The sequence below is a fragment of the Leptosomus discolor genome, unplaced genomic scaffold (assembly GCF_034619465.1).
Source record: "Leptosomus discolor isolate bLepDis1 unplaced genomic scaffold, bLepDis1.hap2 HAP2_SCAFFOLD_241, whole genome shotgun sequence".
NCBI lineage: Eukaryota > Metazoa > Chordata > Aves > Leptosomiformes > Leptosomidae > Leptosomus > Leptosomus discolor.
Window position 1 is genome coordinate 1 of NW_028237964.1, and position 19,189 is coordinate 19,189.

At 57.6% G+C, this 19,189-nt stretch overlaps 2 protein-coding genes across 2 annotated transcripts; both read right to left on the minus strand.

Annotated features, from left to right (window-relative positions):
• Positions 1 to 6,758: 6,758 nt before the first annotated feature.
• LOC147412296 (maestro heat-like repeat-containing protein family member 1) lies at positions 6,759 to 9,924 on the minus strand. Its single transcript, XM_086481506.1, has 7 exons — positions 9,846 to 9,924; positions 9,345 to 9,492; positions 9,150 to 9,263; positions 8,766 to 8,942; positions 7,464 to 8,356; positions 7,132 to 7,234; positions 6,759 to 6,812 (listed from the first exon to the last, which is right to left on the minus strand). The coding sequence occupies exons 1-5, from the start codon at positions 9,890 to 9,892 to the stop codon at positions 7,928 to 7,930; spliced, it is 915 nt and encodes a 304-aa protein (XP_086337632.1). The 5' UTR covers positions 9,893 to 9,924; the 3' UTR covers positions 6,759 to 6,812; positions 7,132 to 7,234; positions 7,464 to 7,927.
• Positions 9,925 to 10,187: 263 nt separating this feature from the next.
• LOC147412297 (maestro heat-like repeat-containing protein family member 7) lies at positions 10,188 to 12,747 on the minus strand (the record flags this gene model as incomplete). The annotated part of the gene is made up of 6 exons (XM_086481501.1): positions 12,682 to 12,747; positions 12,279 to 12,368; positions 11,761 to 11,865; positions 11,367 to 11,544; positions 10,793 to 10,881; positions 10,188 to 10,319 (listed from the first exon to the last, which is right to left on the minus strand). Coding segments are annotated over exons 1-6 (627 nt in total), but the record flags the coding sequence as incomplete, so codon positions are not given.
• Between the last annotated feature and the right edge of the window lie 6,442 nt (positions 12,748 to 19,189).

The following is a 19,189-nucleotide window of genomic DNA, read 5'->3' on the forward strand; positions in this document are numbered from 1 at the left end:
TCTGCTGCACGTCTTGCTACCTTGGTCAATAAAGCTGACAATGTAAAACTTTAAAGAGTACAATGAAAAATGAAGAAGAAATCTCAGTAGTTCACTTTATACTAAAAAGGCACGTGGATGTTTATGGACGGGCAATAAAAATGCTTACACTACAAAAGGGTTTCATTTTCCGTTTGTATTAACCGCACTCGCCTAGCTGCGAACAGACACCATTAAATCACCTGAAGCCAAAATACACCGTTCCCATCCGACTAGGGGTTTTCTTGTGCGTTACGCAATTAGCAGGGATGTCTGGGCAGCTGCACTGCCCAGGAGAGATGCCACCGAGTGGCCAGGGAAACGCACCATCCAAAGCCAGGCAGAAATAAAGTACTTCGGAGCACTCCCTCCAAATACGGGGAAAAACACCCGTAACGTTCAGCAGCCTCTCTTTTAAAACATATAGAACAAATACCAAACTGCTTAAACACCCCTCATCAATCGCACACAGCAGCTATTTGGCAGTTAAATTTAAACAATGCAGGTCCGTTTGTAAATTACACAATTCCAACTTTTTCTTTTTTTTTAAAAAAAGTTTCATTTATGACAGAAAAATCAGGGAGATAGAGATCCCCCACATGTTTTCCTTTCTGGAAAAGAACAAAAAAACAAATCCCCAGGGCTGCAATACATAAGGCTACCAAAAAGGACCGGCAGACTTGCTAATGCTTCTGGCTGTACTGAAGCACGCGGAGGAACATGTTTTTTATGGTACCTCGACTGTTACAACTGAGAACCCAAAGACCGGCAATGCCATCAGCTTTCGGAAGAGGTGCTGTGCTGCTTGGGTGTTTGGAAGGAAATCGACATTTTCTTTTTTTTTTTTTTTTTTTTTTTTCAAAAGAAAGTGAAAGGTCTTGTCACCGATGAATTCTACGGCCAAGTACGTCATCTCTGAAGACGTGCTCTCATGGGAAGTTCGACTTCTTTGAATGTTTGCAGGGAAAGCCCGGAAAACACGAGGAAGCAACACCAATTTGTCCTGTTCTGTCCTCCATATCTCCTCTTTGACCTTGATCGCTCTTAGTAGACATGTCAGCTCTCCCCTCAGGTTTTCACGTCCCGCTATAAGACACTTTAAAAGCTTACAGACTGAAAAAGCACAAAGCTTTCATCGCGAAAACAAAGTCTGTTTCTTCAGAACACCCAAACTCTTACGCGCAGTTTCTTTTCCCCTTTCAGTACCACACAATTCTCAGAGAATCGTTTCTCAGCAAGCGCACAGAAACAGAAGGCTACGCACGCCCTCAGGAAGAGAAAATTAACGGAGGGAAGTATGCTTCGCACAGGCACAATGCGCTCCAGAACAGACCTTACTTATTTGGAGTGTTTTCTGTTAAAATATTTCATACAAAAACTAGAGAAGGAGAGCCGGCGCACTCTTCACGTTCACTTTAAAGTCCGTACTACAAGTGCCTGGGGAAAAAACGCAGACGCTCATCGGAGGTGTACGTTGTACTCGCAGAGCACTCGGGATTCCTTCCCACCAGTCCTGTACTTTCAGGGCAGAAGAGAGAGTGACCACGGTGAAACAGTGGCAGCTGATATTCTGCTGAGAGCAAAAAACCCCACCCTTTAGCACAAAGCGGGCTAGGAATTGAAAGCTTCCTTTTTTGGTGAAGCTTTGTGAAGACTACAGCCAAGTGGAGGAAAAAAGCATTTTGCATCACCTTTGGGCCAGCTGTTGAGACGGGCCATAGAGCTTTGGCTTTCCGTAGAAAACCCGGCCTTTTTTTTTTTTTTTTTTTTTTTTTGACTCAGCAGCAGCTTTAGTTTCACTAGAACTCCCTTCCCTAGATCCACACAGATGACACACGCAGACAGCTATGTACATTTTCTCAAGCCTATGCAGAGCCAAGACTTCCTTGCCCTATGCCTATATACCTCACCCTACACCTATATCCCAAGTCGAATATTTTCGTTAAAGAGTACAGTGACCCCCCTGCCCTCGTCAACTGCCTCCTTGCAGAAAAGGAATGATTTATTCCAGGCAGCTCCCCCAAATGGTCAAGAACTTTTAAAACTGCAGTTGGGCCACCCAACCTGCTCAGGGTCCCTCCTGGCTTTTGACTCTCCTCAGATTTCACAGGGCGCACGCTCCCTTCCGCCTTCCAACAGCAAAAATGCGGCGCGCTCTCAGACCCAGAGCGCGACCCTATGGACGCCCACGCGCGCCGCGCCGTTTCGACGAGGAGCCACTGAGCTGCCCTGCGAGCATGGCCGCGGGCGCCAGACCAGTCTCACCTGCACCCACTTCAGCAAATGCAGTTTCTGAAGCGTCCAACTGAAAGCCGCATCTTGACGCTTCACCGCAGCGGAGGCGATCTCTATCCAGGATGCCATGAAAATGCAGGAACGCAAACGGCAAAGCCACAGCAGCCACAGCTTCATAAATAGTTAGAACAGGAACAAGGGAGAAAAATAAAACCGATGCAGCACACGCACGGGAAAGCGGCGGACGGAGAAGAGGGCCGGCATCCCAGCCCTTACGGAAAACGTTCCGTTCTCCCTCCACTCCTAAACCCACCCGTTAGGTCTAGAAGTTGCAGCACCACCGCTGCAACGGTGACAGCAGGGAACAACAGCCCTGCCCCTGGACAGGCTACTGACCGACGCTATTTAGGCAGGGGGACGCACAGACAGAGGGACATGTTTTTGCCACACACGACACCAAATTTCCTCAAACTTTAAGTTTACCAAAAACAGCCACGGGGAACATAGTGCCAAAACCAACGTTTGGCAATACAACTTTGACGGCTTTCACAAACACACACACGCACGCACGCACACGTCTTTGGAAACTTGCTATCTGCTTCCCCTGCTCGTTGGTCTTCCTTCAGAAGCTCTACTTGCAGCCAAGGTACTCACGACCAGCTCAAGCACTCCCCTTCCTGGTATTACCAGCACAGTTACACAGGCGAGTAACTTCATCGTCCTCTGGGTCATCTCAGAAGACCAATTACAGCTGTGACAGAGGAGTGAAGGAAAGGGAAAGCAGAGGCCAGGCAGCAAAAGAGCTCTGCGGGCTTCCACCAGGCAGCACCGCATTTTTATTTTTTTTTCCCCCAAAACCACATGCCTCCACAAACCACACGACACCCCCGCACCCACAAACCACAGCAGCACTGCTCGCCCAACACCACCCCACACTCCTCACCCAAACCCACACCCCCCCCCCCCCCAAAATCACACCAAAAAAACCCCACGACCCTGTACCTCCCCCCGCCCCCAGCTCCCCCCTGTCTCAGCAGATTGTCTTGTCAGAGGATGAAGTGCGGGTGATCCGTATGCCCACAACATTTGCCTCTGAGGAACACCTGTCCAGAAATAGTCCGGATCTGTAAGACAGGTGTCATTTTGGGGGTTTCAGTCAGCAGAACTCAATTTTACTGACATACACACACAGTTGTGAGGAAACGAACTAACTTTTAAATACAGAGTCTCTTGCAGGGGAGAGAACGGTGTTAAAGACTGGGGGGGGGGGGGGGGGGAAGGAAGTCACCGTTCACAGCCCCCAATCATGAGGGAGCAGTGGGGAAAGTAACAAAAGCAAAGACAAAACAGCAGCAACATTAAGTGAAATTCGGCTTTAATTCTGATCACATACTTAAGAGATTCCCCAAATCTACACCTCAATCCTATGAAGGACCAGTCTTTTTTTCGGAAGGACCAGCTTTTTTTTACATAACAGTCCTAGATTGAAGGCTCCACGGTACAGAATGTGCATTGAGCCACAGGTCATCAATGCTCTCATGAGAAAAACAAATCAAATAACAAACAAGCTTAAACATCACTTTCCAGCCTGTTCCTTTGGTCACATCTCTACCGGCATCTAGGTGCTCAAAAACTAACTATCCTGACACCACAGGTTACTGACACTGTACTGGGGCATCTAAACGTAAAAGGCCATTTCTGTCTCGCCCATAAAATTAGGACGAACAGAAGAGAAAGAGTCAAGGCAAGAGGCAGCTCTCATGCACTGTGCTGCTTGGGTCTTCGGGAGGAAACTGACGCTTTTAAAGAAAAAAAAACCCCAAACCCGAAGACGGCACCCGCACGAAGGCAGAGTCACGCACGTTCCCTGCCCGGCACAGGGCTGGGGGGCGGCGTGGGGCTACGGGACCGGCTGAAGGGGAGGTGCACGGGGCAGTGCCCCAGCTGCACGGGGCGAGCGGGGCCAGGGGAAGCTCAGGCGGAGCTCAGGCGGAGCTCCGTCGAGTTGGGGGGGGCACCCGGCGCCGGCGCCTGCGGGGGGCGTCCGCCTCCTTCCCCTCTTCCCTTGCACCAGCTCCGGGAGCTCCCTGCGGCTGCCCTGACCCGGCTCGCCCTGAGCAGACCGGCAGCCCGCCGCAGCACGGGCTTTGAGGCTTCCCGTCCCGCCGCCCCCGGGCGGCCAGCGGCCGCGAGAGACCCCCGCACCCGCCGGAGGGGCTGGCTCGCCTCACCGCCGGCCTCGGCCCTCACCCGCCGCCATACTGCTCCCGCGAACGCGCCCGCCAGGCGCCCGCCGGCCCCGCGCCCCTGGGGCGGCAGCGGCGCGACCCGACCGGGAGGCAGCGGCCAGCGCCGGGCACCGCCCCGCGGGCCCCGCGGCATCGCATGGCCGTTATCGGCGGGCGGCAGCGCGGAGAATGCGGGCGCCGTGGCGCAAGTGCAGCGCCCAGGCTGCAGAACCCAAGGCTTGTTGCTGGGGGGGAGAGGCGAGCGAGCGAGCAACGAAGGCGCATGCGCGACGCCGGGCTGCAGTACCGAGCGTTGGTCGTCAGGTGGCAGCAGCGACGGCGGCAAAAGCGTGGCCGTTGGCGGCGGGGCCGCGCGGTCCCGTTGCCATGGGGACAGGGCGCCCTCACGGCCTGCGGCAGGGCCCGCAGCCCGGGGCGGGGCCTTGGGCTCGGCCCGGAGGACTATCGCCCTCGCCTTTCCCCCCCCCAGAACACAGCTGCCTCAAACGGAATCACGCCAAGGAGCAACCCCGGCGGTCCGCCGGCACAGTTACATGAGCTTAGCCCCTCGCTCTCGGAGGAGACAGCTGCCTGCTCCCAGTCCGAGGCCACGACGACATTGCCGCCTCTTGCTCCCCTCCGGAGTTTTGCCCGGCCCCAGCCATCGCGATGATTAATTAGGCTTGTTCTCTAGACCCTTTGCTGGCTTCGTTGCTGTTCTCTGGCCCTGCTCTGCCTCTGTCACACGCCCTCGTACTCATGGGGGACTTTAACCGCCCTCAGATCCGCTTGCAAGGTGGCCAGACAGGCGAGGTTTCGGGAGGGCGTCAGCGACAGCTGCTTGCTGCAGGGACCAGCAGGGGTGACCCACAGATGGATCTGCGCCTCAGTAACAGGGGCAGCCTCTGGGAGGGGAGGCCTAGCTTGCCCCGGGCTGGGCGCGGCCGGCTCCGGACGCACTGCAGGGGAGGGCCAGGGGCACCATCGAGCGCCCCCTCGCCCACCCACGAGGGCTGTGGACCACAGCGGGGGTCCAGGCCAGCCCGAGGACCTCCTGCCCCACAGAGACACCAGCACAGCAGCTCCCTTCCCAAACAAGTGCCAGGCCTCTTCCAGGCGCTTCTCTTTGCAGGCCTGGAGAATCGCCTCCCCGACGCCATAGCAGACGTGGGGGAGGGAACAACGTGCTGTCTGTCCCTTTCCTCTTCTCCGCTTCCAGGCTGCGTGGAAAATCAAAAGGCGTCTTTCACCACGGAGTCGCGGCAACTAGGAAACGCCGTCACCCTCGAAACTACCAACAGAGCGGCAGGGCGCAAAAGAACCAGAAACACCCCTACGGTCACAACTCTCGCGTTTCCAAGCTGTGGCCAGACTACTTCCTGTTGCTAGCCTCACCAGGAAACAGGACCGCTGGTCTTCGGAAACGTGCTTTGGTCACTGCCTAAGTCCCGAACTTCTGCAAAGAGCTCTCCGTGGTTCCCACAAGCCCCGTTTTTCTCTTTCTGCCTCAGGGAAAGAGTCAAACTTCAGGGCAAACTGAGAAATGAAACAGTCTGTAGAAACGCAGCATCTTGAAGGGAAGGATGTGGTGGGCGCTCCTTCGGGGGCTGCCCTTTCCCCTTCGCCCCCCCCTTAAGAACAGGCTTCCCCAGGGGGTGAACAAACACAGCTACTTTGGGGGGAAAGCCTGGCTGAGGGGGAAGCTTGTCAAACGACTGCAGCCAGGGGTGTGCCGAGGCGCGAGCTGCCTGTCCCTCCGTCAGCGGCAGAGACGGGGAATGATGGTGCCCGCTCCGCACGTGAAGGACGCTCCCCGCGTGAAAGATACCAGGGGACCGGGTTGGTTGATGCAGCTTTCATTTTCCACTTTCCCAAGGACAGCTTCACCCCTCCCTGGCTTTGCAGGGCCAGCAGCACAGCACCCGAGTCCATCCTGATGCTGGCTGCTTCCTTGGAGAACTCACGATCAGCACGGTCTGGAGCGCCAGTGAACAGACCGAGGGCTCGACGTCTTCCTCCAAGGGTTTGAGCGCTGCGACACAAAGAAATGGAGCTGAGATGAAGTCTCGTGTCTGCAGAGAGCCCCAGGCATCCCCTCCAGACCATGCCAGCCCCACTCGCCTCTTCCCCTGGCCAGGAGAGAGCCACTGCCCAGGAATGCCCCAAATGCCCCTCCGCTTCCCTGGAGCGAGGCAGGGCAGGGCAGCCCCCTGCCCTGGCTCTGTCCCCTGCCCCACCAGCCCCGGCCAACACGGCACTGCCCCTACTCGCCGCTGCAGATCTCAGCCCGCTTCTCCTTGCTTTGGTCCCTCAGGTGCCGCGCGGCGAGCCCTAGGCACAGGGCGTCGTCAGACCTCCCGCTCCCCAGCGTGCTCCCAGCAGCACAGCAGCCCGCCCTGCCGCCTTGGCTGCACGCCCTCCTCCCCCTCATCAGGGCAGAGCCCAAGGAAGACCAGTGCCCGAGGCGGGTGGGACAGAGCAAGGCGGCCACGGAGCCCAGCTGCCCGGGCAGGGGTGGGAGAGGGAGGCCAAGCCCTGCACGGGGCAGCTGGGGCTCTGGCAGGCACAGGGCTGCCTCCTTGCTGCCAGTACAGCAGCAGGGACTGGGGCCAGGTTGCCAAAAGAGGCACTCGGGGGGGATCTGGCTCACCGATGAACCTCACTGCTGCCTCTCGCAAGGCAGCCTGAGCGTCCTGCAGGTACGGCAGGCTCCGATTCAAGTATTCTTCAGCCCTGCTCCTCTTCTGCACCAGCTAGAGGGAGCACAAGGGTATGGCCGTGTCACAGAGCCTCCCCAGTTGGCTGGACCAGCCCCTCCTCCCAGCACCTCCCTTTCTCCTTCCCCCCCCCAGGCCATTCCTGTCTCCCAGCCAGGAGCCCTGTGGGGCTGAGTTTGAGAGGTCCCAGCGGTACCGAGAGCCCTCCGTGCCACTGCGAGGCCCCCAAGGGCCAGAGTCTCCAGGCCCCGGGGCTCACACTCACCAAGCACTCTCCAATTCTCCATGTCTGCTCTGTTTGGGTAAGGTGCTTGAGCTGTTTCCACTTGAGGAGCTCTGCAGCGACGATGAGGGCTTCCCCAGAGACCTGCAGAGGAGCAGAAGTCAAGACACGGCACCACAGCCTGGGGAAGGAGACCTGGCATCGCCCCCCTCTTGCCTTTGCTCCTGGGGTGATCCTGCCCTTTCGGGAAGCTGGGACACGCCTTGGCCCAAACCAGCCTCTGGGGCTCCCTTGGGCACAGGCCTGGGGGACAGGGACGGAGGCTCAAAGCCTCAGCCTCCAACACCTCCAGGGACAGCCTGAAAAACCCGCAGGGATGCGCCTGTTCAGGTCTCAGTGGCCACGGGCTGCTGCTGAGCCCTGCTGGACCAGCTAGGGCACAGGTGTTGGAAATGTCCGTGCCAGTTTCTCTGCCCCTGCTCACACTGGGTCTGCAGGGACCCTTCCTAAGGGCTGCGCGGGAGGAGGGCTGAACGGAGGGAGCGTAGCTGGGAGGGGACCCCGCCTGCCCTTCCACCTCCGCAGCAAGAGGCACTGGGGGATGAGGAAGGCCGTGGTGGGACCCGTGCAGGGACGGACGGCAGCTCTGCCCTGTCCTCAGTGTCTTGGGCAGTGGGAGCCAGAGGCGACACGCATTCCCAGCATCTGCCTGCCAGCAGCTCTTGCCCCTGACGCTCGCCCGGGGGGTCAGCACGCCCTGCCAGCTTTGGAATCTCTGCCTTGGCCACGGTGTCAGCCCCGTCATGCAGGTGAAAGAACAATGGCAGCAGGCCCCTTTGCGCTTTCTTCTTCATCCTCCTCCGGTCGTCCCCCACCACAGTCTCCAGCACGTCTCTCAACAGGCTGATGGAGAGCTCTCTTGTCTGGCTGGACTCCTGGTAGGGAGAAGGACTTGAGGGGGACTTGAGAAAGAGCCACTCCCTGCTTACTGTGAGCATTAGCATGGCAGATGTGAGGGGAGGTGCTCCAGGGTCGAGCTGTGCACACAGGAGCTGTGGGAATCTCCGCTCCTGCCTGGCGGCACAGCTGGGGAGCCCTTGGGGCTCTTGGCCTACAGGTGCTTTGCACAGGGGCCAGGCTGGGCCCCAGCACAGGGGGCTCAGGTTGCCCGGAGGCATCCGCCTGCCTGGGGAAGCCAGGCTGGGCTGCAAAGCCCAGAAGCCATCCCACGAGAGCCCAGGGGAGCGAGGAGGGCAGAAGGCCCTGCCCGCAGGGCTGGGCTGAAGGGCAGCTGTCCTTGCCCCGCACCCCTCCACGGTGCTCAGGCTCCCACATCAGCCTTACCTCGTTGAAGAGGGGCGGGAGCCTCTCTGCCAGCTGCAGAGCGATGGGGCTGGCCTCCTTCCTCTCCAGGTGACCCATCACATTCCGGAAGACCACCAGGACCTCCCTCTCGATATCTGCATCGCCATCCTGGAGCACCTCCATGACGGGCGGCAGGAGAACCTGCATTTTTCTTGCCTGGATGAAAGGCAGTTTCCTTTTGGTGCAACGGTCAAAGACCACCCTGGCAAAAATGCTCTGGTCAGCGAGCCCCGGGTCCGGGTCCGGCTTCCCGGCAGGCGGTGGCACGGGAGTCTCTCCTGGCCGAGGCCACGCGACCGCCTTACCCCCTGCCCCAGCCCCCGCCTGACAACGTGGCTCCCCCCTTGACAACGCCCTGCTCACCATGTCAGGTCTGCCTGACAGCGCGATGAGGCTTCTGAGAAAGAGGGAGACCGTCGCCAGGCTTGGATGCCTCTGATGGCTCTCGAGGCGGGACGGGTCAGCAACGTCCTCCGACTGATACAAACACAGCAGTGAGATACTGGCAGAGCCTGCAGGGCTCGCTGAAGGCAATCAGGGCCTTTTCTGGGAACTCACAGCCAAGCGGGGGATGAAGGCGTCCTCTGCGGCTGACGGGACCAGGCTGCGTAATTCCGTGCCCTGGAGCTTGCTGAGGAGCTCCTTTAAGATATTCTCCAAAGTCTGGGGCACGGAGAACAGCATCTCCCAGGTGGCCACGTCAGTGCTGCAAGCCAGAGTGCTCTGTCAGCAGGGCTGCCTCAGCCACAGCAGCACGGCCGGGGTCAGCTCCGCAGGATGCAGACCTTGGCCCTCGGTCGGGATGCCCTGGGCAGCAGGAGAAGGCTGAGGTGGTGTTCCCCGCGGGGCTGGGAGGAGAGCGATGGCGAGGCTCTGGGCTGGCTCGGCCAGCTTTGGCTGATGCGGGCCTGGCCGAGCCACCAGGGCTGGAAAGCGTGGGAAGGAGAGCCCTGCTCCTCGGGGGTGTCCTGCAGCATTCCTTGGGTCTGGCAGCCAGAAAGTCTCTGGGCGCCTCTCCCTGCAGGGAACAAGCCCTCCCATGGCTTTTGGGGCCCGTACCTGTCTTCTGGTGGAGAGAGCTTCAACAGGCTCACGACCACTTGCATGGGGTACCGGTCAGTCAGCAGGAGAAGTAAGGACTGCAGGCTCTGCCGGGCTGACTCCCTGTTGATGTGTTTGAGGTTTTTGTGGATGCACTTCATGAGCTGTGGAACCTAGAGGGGACGCAGGAGAGGATGGTGCTGCCACTGGAGTGCAGCCATTTCCTCAGCTGCCCTCCCCATCCCTCTCTGCTGCCTTTCGAGACACCTGGGTTTGGAAGGGAGGGAGAGAGGAACAAGGCCTGGCAGGGCTCATGGGCAGGGCACCCAGCCACAGGCCACTTACATCCACCAGCCAGAAATCAGGGTCCCTCATGACCGCACCCAGCATTTCTCTCGCTTCCTTCACAAAGATGCCGGAGTCTGCCAGCGCCTCGATGGCCACAAGGACGACGTCTGTCCTCTCAGAAGGGTGGAGGTATTTTCCAAACTCCTACGAAAGGAAGGGAGGGAGGCAAGGCACGCTGCCCCGAGTGCCCTGGTGGTGCTGCTTAGATGGGCAGTGCGAGCAGCCCTGGCGAGAGATGCCCGGCAGTGCTGGTGGCAGGGCTCACAGGAAAGCTGGCTGCAGGGCTGCCATCACTGCACAGGGGAGGATGAGGACGAGAAGCGAGCCCAACCCCCCACCCCCACGCCCACCCCCACCCCCGAGTGAGGGAGGAAGGTTGGGCTCCTGGGCACAACGTGCTGGCCCTACAGCGAGCCAGGGCTTGCTGGTGGCCACGAGAGCTGGAGCTGCTGCCGGGACACCAAAGTGCAGCCCTTGCATCATCCCTGCTCGGGGACAGCAGGAACACCAGGGACAGTGAGGCCATGCCAGCCCCGCTGACTCTGGATGCCTTTGCTCACGCCCGTCCCCTGCTGATGCCATGGACAAGAGGCCCAGCAAGGTGGGGAGCTTATTACCAGGTCTCTGGTGCCCTCTGCACGCAGCAAGGAGATGGTCTTATCTTCCCAATGGAGCTGCGGTGCTTTAGCCTTTAGCATTGACCTGCCTAAATAGTGGGGGAAACACAGAAGAGGCAATAAGACACAGCAGCTTTGCCAGCAAGCTTACCAAACCGCCCCGAGATCTGATGGCAAGATGGCAGGAGAGAAGCGGTCAAGGAGCTTTCGGGAGAGCGTGGGGCATGGTTCTTGCTACGCTTGTGGCAGGGCTGGAGGCATCAGCCGTGGTGGTGCACAGAGTGAACAGCCGTTTACTAAGAGGGAAGGTGTGGCTTTGGGACGTGGCACTCAATGGTAGCTTTGGCCGTGGGGACCACAAAACAGTGGGGTTCAGGATCCTGAAAGGAGGGAGGAAGGAAAGCAGCAGAGAACAGATCCTGGACTTCAGGAGAGCACTCAGCTTCTGCAGCAAAAGGACAGCTGGGATGCTACAGGAAGCAGCGGTAAGGGGTAAAGGCGGTCAGGAAGAGAAGCAGACCTGTCAGGAGATGTCTGTGTGTGGAGGGATGAAGCCCACCACAACGTCTCTTACTTTCTTGCTTCTGCATGAATATGTTGAGGCAGAAGAGAGCATCGGAAGCGGGACAGCTTGTCTCTTCCTTGGAGAACTGGAACAGGGCGAGACGTCCGAGCAGCTGTCCCAGGATTTGAATGCGGATTTCTGGGTAGCAGACTCTGTGGCACATCTCTCTTCCAAAGTAGAGCCAGGCCTGGGCAAGGGAGGCAGAACAGCAGAAGGCTGGAGGGCAGGCAGCTGGTGCCAAAGTCCCGAACCCAAGAGCGTGCCCAGGGCTGGTCCCTGGCGAGTCAGGGCTTTGCAGGGCCACGCCAGCCGCGGCTCCCAAAGCAGCTAGCCGGGCAGCAGCCCCACACGGGGAGAGCTGCGGGCTGCTCTGCTGTGCTCTGGAGGGCGCCTGGCTCCTTACCTTCAGCGTGGAATTGTTGGCCAGAAAATTGCTCAGCACCCGAATCCTCCTCACAGTCCTCTCCCGCACAGCTTCTCTCTCGGAGGTGGTGAAAGGCAACAGCATCTGGGAGGAGAGAAGACGCTGGTGTGCCCTGGGAGCGGACGCCCGCTTCAGCAGAGGCTGCACTGCTCAACTCCTGGGCTGGACTCGCACCATCCATCAAGGCTTCCTCTGATCTTGAGCAAAGCCTGTAGCGGGGTTCGTGCCCTAGCGTGGCTCGCAGGCTTGGGACAAAACCCCCGGGCCAAGCCTGTGGCCAGGCAGGTAGCCAGATGCCAGCCTCTGCAGCCACTGTGCTCCGAAAGAGCTTGCTGGGCAGCCCCTGGTTACCCAAGGGAGGTGGGCACCCTCCCTGCAGTGTGCTCTCTCTGCATGGCACTGGTGTGGGGACCGTCCACTCAAGAGCGGACAATCCCTTCCCTCCCTCCAGGGTGAGGAGCAGCCCCTGTGAAACCCACTCTTTGCACGTGCCAGACCTCAAAGATATTCTGCAGCTCCTCGCTGACTCTGGAGGCAGAACAGTTGAGCACCAACGTGTCTAGCATCGTGTCCATGGCTTCCAGGGTCTGCAAGGAAGACAAAGAGCTGAGGCAGCGATTCTGCTGTCCCTCTCACCTCCAGGAGACTGATCTGAAGTCCCGGAGCCAAGGGAGGTCTCGCGGTGCCCCGGAGAGACCGGGGGGCAGACAGTCTGCTGCGTGCAGAGCAGCCAGCGGCACTGGACATGGGCAGGCCCACGTGAAGGAGACGAAGGGATGAGGGTGAGAAATCAAAGCCGAGACCCCGCCCTGCCTTGGATCCCTGGCCATATCGCAGCACGGGGGGGCCAGGGAGCCGCCCAGAGGGCCTGGGGGCTCCTGTAGCTCACCCAGCACTAACCCTGAAGTAGAGGCAAGTGTCCAGGCCCCGCATTTCCTCTCTTGGAGGAAGACACAAGACACTTTTGAAGCAGGCTCCTAGGAGGCTTTTCTTTTTGCCTTCCAGCGCTGGAAGGGGCTCCAGAGCTGGGCGCAGCACTGCAGGTGGGGTCTCACCAGAGCGGAGTAGAGGGGGAGAATCACCTCCCTCATCCTGCTGGCCACGCGGCTGGTGATGCAGCCCAGGATACGGTTCACTGTCTGGGCTACGAGCACACATTGCTGGGACACAGCGAGCTTCTCGTCAACCAACACCCCAAGTCCTTCTCTGCCGGGCTGCTCTCAATCCATTCTCCACCAAGACTGTATTTGGGCTTGGGACACAATACTAATTGAGACGATTGTGAACACATTCTTAGCAGAAAAGCAAACACTCCTGCTGGCGTTGGAAAATGTCTTGTCCCTGCCTCACAGCACCCCTGCGGGGAGATAACCCCACGAGGCCGCAGGACGAGGCCGTACCGTCATCAGAGCCTACGCTTACGGACTCACCGCAACAGCTACTGCCCTTGCGCCACCGCCGCTGCTGCTGCACGTCTTGCTACCTTGGTCAATAAAGCTGACAATGTAAAACTTTAAAGAGTACAATGAAAAATGAAGAAGAAATCTCAGTAGTTCACTTTATACTAAAAAGGCACGTGGATGTTTATGGACGGGCAATAAAAATGCTTACACTACAAAAGGGTTTCATTTTCCGTTTGTATTAACCGCACTCGCCTAGCTGCGAACAGACACCATTAAATCACCTGAAGCCAAAATACACCGTTCCCATCCGACTAGGGGTTTTCTTGTGCGTTACGCAATTAGCAGGGATGTCTGGGCAGCTGCACTGCCCAGGAGAGATGCCACCGAGTGGCCAGGGAAACGCACCATCCAAAGCCAGGCAGAAATAAAGTACTTCGGAGCACTCCCTCCAAATACGGGGAAAAACACCCGTAACGTTCAGCAGCCTCTCTTTTAAAACATATAGAACAAATACCAAACTGCTTAAACACCCCTCATCAATCGCACACAGCAGCTATTTGGCAGTTAAATTTAAACAATGCAGGTCCGTTTGTAAATTACACAATTCCAACTTTTTCTTTTTTTTAAAAAAAGTTTCATTTATGACAGAAAAATCAGGGAGATAAGAGATCCCCCACATGGTTTTCCTTTCTGGAAAAGAACAAAAAAACAAATCCCCAGGGCTGCAATACATAAGGCTACCAAAAAGGACCGGCAGACTTGCTAATGCTTCTGGCTGTACTGAAGCACGCGGAGGAACATGTTTTTATGGTACCTCGACTGTTACAACTGAGAACCCAAAGACCGGCAATGCCATCAGCTTTCGGAAGAGGTGCTGTGCTGCTTGGGTGTTTGGAAGGAAATCGACATTTTCTTTTTTTTTTTTTTTTTTTTTTTTCAAAAGAAAGTGAAAGGTCTTGTCACCGATGAATTCTACGGCCAAGTACGTCATCTCTGAAGACGTGCTCTCATGGGAAGTTCGACTTCTTTGAATGTTTGCAGGGAAAGCCCGGAAAACACGAGGAAGCAACACCAATTTGTCCTGTTCTGTCCTCCATATCTCCTCTTTGACCTTGATCGCTCTTAGTAGACATGTCAGCTCTCCCTCAGGTTTTCACGTCCCGCTATAAGACACTTTAAAAGCTTACAGACTGAAAAAGCACAAAGCTTTCATCGCGAAAACAAAGTCTGTTTCTTCAGAACACCCAAACTCTTACGCGCAGTTTCTTTTCCCCTTTCAGTACCACACGATTCTCAGAGAATCGTTTCTCAGCAAGCGCACAGAAACAGAAGGCTACGCACGCCCTCAGGAAGAGAAAATTAACGGAGGGAAGTATGCTTCGCACAGGCGCAATGCGCTCCAGAACAGACCTTACTTATTTGGAGTGTTTCTGTTAAAATATTTCATAAAAAAACTAGAGAAGGAGAGCCGGCGCACTCTTCACGTTCACTTTAAAGTCCGTACTACAAGTGCCTGGGGAAAAACGCAGACGCTCATCGGAGGTGTACGTTGTACTCGCAGAGCACTCGGGATCCTTCCCACCAGTCCTGTACTTTCAGGGCAGAAGAGAGAGTGACCACGGTGAAACAGTGGCAGCTGATATTCTGCTGAGAGCAAAAAACCCCACCCTTTAGCACAAAGCGGGCTAGGAATTGAAAGCTTCCTTTTTTGGTGAAGCTTTGTGAAGACTACAGCCAAGTGGAGGAAAAAAGCATTTTGCATCACCTTTGGGCCAGCTGTTGAGACGGGCCATAGAGCTTTGGCTTTCCGTAGAAAACCCGGCCTTTTTTTTTTTTTTTTTTTTTTTTGACTCAGCAGCAGCTTTAGTTTCACTAGAACTCCCTTCTCTAGATCCACACAGATGACACACGCAGACAGCTATGTACATTTTCTCAAGCCTATGCAGAGCCAAGACTTCCTCGCCCTATGCCTATATACCTCACCCTACACCTATATCCCAAGTCGAATATTTTCGTTAAAGAGTACAGTGACCCCCCTGCCCTCGTCAACTGCCTCCTTGCAGAAAAGGAATGATTTATTCCAGGCAGCTCCCCCAAATGGTCAAGAACTTTTAAAACTGCAGTTGGGCCACCCAACCTGCTCAGGGTCCCTCCTGGCTTTTGACTCTCCTCAGATTTCACAGGGCGCACGCTCCCTTCCGCCTTCCAACAGCAAAAATGCGGCGCGCTCTCAGACCCAGAGCGCGACCCTATGGACGCCCACGCGCGCCGCGCCGTTTCGACGAGGAGCCACTGAGCTGCCCTGCGAGCATGGCCGCGGGCGCCAGACCAGTCTCACCTGCACCCACTTCAGCAAATGCAGTTTCTGAAGCGTCCAACTGAAAGCCGCATCTTGACGCTTCACCGCAGCGGAGGCGATCTCTATCCAGGATGCCATGAAAATGCAGGAACGCAAACGGCAAAGCCACAGCAGCCACAGCTTCATAAATAGTTAGAACAGGAACAAGGGAGAAAAATAAAACCGATGCAGCACACGCACGGGAAAGCGGCGGACGGAGAAGAGGGCCGGCATCCCCAGCCCTTACGGAAAACGTTCCGTTCTCCCTCCACTCCTAAACCCACCCGTTAGGTCTAGAAGTTGCAGCACCACCGCTGCAACGGTGACAGCAGGGAACAACAGCCCTGCCCCTGGACAGGCTACTGACCGACGCTATTTAGGCAGGGGGACGCACAGACAGAGGGACATGTTTTTGCCACACACGACACCAAATTTCCTCAAACTTTAAGTTTACCAAAAACAGCCACGGGGAACATAGTGCCAAACCCAACGTTTGGCAATACAACTTTGACGGCTTTCACAAACACACACACGCACGCACGCACACGTCTTTGGAAACTTGCTATCTGCTTCCCCTGCTCGTTGGTCTTCCTTCAGAAGCTCTACTTGCAGCCAAGGTACTCACGACCAGCTCAAGCACTCCCCTTCCTGGTATTACCAGCACAGTTACACAGGCGAGTAACTTCATCGTCCTCTGGGTCATCTCAGAAGACCAATTACAGCTGTGACAGAGGAGTGAAGGAAAGGGAAAGCAGAGGCCAGGCAGCAAAAGAGCTCTGCGGGCTTCCACCAGGCAGCACCGCATTTTTATTTTTTTTTCCCCCAAAACCACATGCCTCCACAAACCACACGACACCCCCGCACCCACAAACCACAGCAGCACTGCTCGCCCAACACCACCCCACACTCCTCACCCAAACCCACACCCCCCCCCCCCCAAAATCACACCAAAAAAACCCCACGACCCTGTACCTCCCCCCGCCCCCAGCTCCCCCCTGTCTCAGCAGATTGTCTTGTCAGAGGATGAAGTGCGGGTGATCCGTATGCCCACAACATTTGCCTCTGAGGAACACCTGTCCAGAAATAGTCCGGATCTGTAAGACAGGTGTCATTTTGGGGGTTTCAGTCAGCAGAACTCAATTTTACTGACATACCCACACAGTTGTGAGGAAACGAACTAACTTTTAAATACAGAGTCTCTTGCAGGGGAGAGAACGGTGTTAAAGACTGGGGGGGGGGGGGGGGGGAAGGAAGTCACCGTTCACAGCCCCCAATCATGAGGGAGCAGTGGGGAAAGTAACAAAAGCAAAGACAAAACAGCAGCAACATTAAGTGAAATTCAGCTTTAATTCTGATCACATACTTAAGAGATTCCCCAAATCTACACCTCAATCCTATGAAGGACCAGTCTTTTTTTCGGAAGGACCAGCTTTTTTTTACATAACAGTCCTAGATTGAAGGCTCCACGGTACAGAATGTGCATTGAGCCACAGGTCATCAATGCTCTCATGAGAAAAACAAATCAAATAACAAACAAGCTTAAACATCACTTTCCAGCCTGTTCCTTTGGTCACATCTCTACCGGCATCTAGGTGCTCAAAAACTAACTATCCTGACACCACAGGTTACTGACACTGTACTGGGGCATCTAAACGTAAAAGGCCATTTCTGTCTCGCCCATAAAATTAGGACGAACAGAAGAGAAAGAGTCAAGGCAAGAGGCAGCTCTCATGCACTGTGCTGCTTGGGTCTTCGGGAGGAAACTGACGCTTTTAAAGAAAAAAAAACCCCAAACCCGAAGACGGCACCCGCACGAAGGCAGAGTCACGCACGTTCCCTGCCCGGCACAGGGCTGGGGGGCGGCGTGGGGCTACGGGACCGGCTGAAGGGGAGGTGCACGGGGCAGTGCCCCAGCTGCACGGGGCGAGCGGGGCCAGGGGAAGCTCAGGCGGAGCTCAGGCGGAGCTCCGTCGAGTTGGGGGGGGCACCCGGCGCCGGCGCCTGCGGGGGGCGTCCGCCTCCTTCCCCTCTTCCCTTGCACCAGCTCCGGGAGCTCCCTGCGGCTGCCCTGACCCGGCTCGCCCTGAGCAGACCGGCAGCCCGCCGCAGCACGGGCTTTGAGGCTTCCCGTCCCGCCGCCCCCGGGCGGCCAGCGGCCGCGAGAGACCCCCGCACCCGCCGGAGGGGCTGGCTCGCCTCACCGCCGGCCTCGGCCCTCACCCGCCGCCATACTGCTCCCGCGAACGCGCCCGCCAGGCGCCCGCCGGCCCCGCGCCCCTGGGGCGGCAGCGGCGCGACCCGACCGGGAGGCAGCGGCCAGCGCCGGGCACCGCCCCGCGGGCCCCGCGGCATCGCATGGCCGTTATCGGCGGGCGGCAGCGCGGAGAATGCGGGCGCCGTGGCGCAAGTGCAGCGCCCAGGCTGCAGAACCCAAGGCTTGTTGCTGGGGGGGAGAGGCGAGCGAGCGAGCAACGAAGGCGCATGCGCGACGCCGGGCTGCAGTACCGAGCGTTGGTCGTCAGGTGGCAGCAGCGACGGCGGCAAAAGCGTGGCCGTTGGCGGCGGGGCCGCGCGGTCCCGTTGCCATGGGGACAGGGCGCCCTCACGGCCTGCGGCAGGGCCCGCAGCCCGGGGCGGGGCCTTGGGCTCGGCCCGGAGGACTATCGCCCTCGCCTTTCCCCCCCCCAGAACACAGCTGCCTCAAACGGAATCACGCCAAGGAGCAACCCCGGCGGTCCGCCGGCACAGTTACATGAGCTTAGCCCCTCGCTCTCGGAGGAGACAGCTGCCTGCTCCCAGTCCGAGGCCACGACGACATTGCCGCCTCTTGCTCCCCTCCGGAGTTTTGCCCGGCCCCAGCCATCGCGATGATTAATTAGGCTTGTTCTCTAGACCCTTTGCTGGCTTCGTTGCTGTTCTCTGGCCCTGCTCTGCCTCTGTCACACGCCCTCGTACTCATGGGGGACTTTAACCGCCCTCAGATCCGCTTGCAAGGTGGCCAGACAGGCGAGGTTTCGGGAGGGCGTCAGCAACAGCTGCTTGCTGCAGGGACCAGCAGGGGTGACCCACAGATGGATCTGCGCCTCAGTAACAGGGGCAGCCTCTGGGAGGGGAGGCCTAGCTTGCCCCGGGCTGGGCGCGGCCGGCTCCGGACGCACTGCAGGGGAGGGCCAGGGGCACCATCGAGCGCCCCCTCGCCCACCCACGAGGGCTGTGGACCACAGCGGGGGTCCAGGCCAGCCCGAGGACCTCCTGCCCCACAGAGACACCAGCACAGCAGCTCCCTTCCCAAACAAGTGCCAGGCCTCTTCCAGGCGCTTCTCTTTGCAGGCCTGGAGAATCGCCTCCCCGACGCCATAGCAGACGTGGGGGAGGGAACAACGTGCTGTCTGTCCCTTTCCTCTTCTCCGCTTCCAGGCTGCGTGGAAAATCAAAAGGCGTCTTTCACCACGGAGTCGCGGCAACTAGGAAACGCCGTCACCCTCGAAACTACCAACAGAGCGGCAGGGCGCAAAAGAACCAGAAACACCCCTACGGTCACAACTCTCGCGTTTCCAAGCTGTGGCCAGACTACTTCCTGTTGCTAGCCTCACCAGGAAACAGGACCGCTGGTCTTCGGAAACGTGCTTTGGTCACTGCCTAAGTCCCGAACTTCTGCAAAGAGCTC

Excerpts from the sequence above, each read along its gene's own strand:
- LOC147412296 (XM_086481506.1), bottom strand. The coding sequence starts at position 9,892 with ATGCAAGTGGTCGTGAGCCTGTTGAAGCTCTCTCCACCAGAAGACAG. Across the intron at positions 8,943-9,149 it reads TGTCAGGCAGACCTGACATG|GCAAGAAAAATGCAGGTTCT; the intron begins GTGAGCAGGGCG and ends CCTTTCATCCAG. Across the intron at positions 8,357-8,765 it reads TCCCGCCCCTCTTCAACGAG|GAGTCCAGCCAGACAAGAGA; the intron begins GTAAGGCTGATG and ends TCTCCCTACCAG.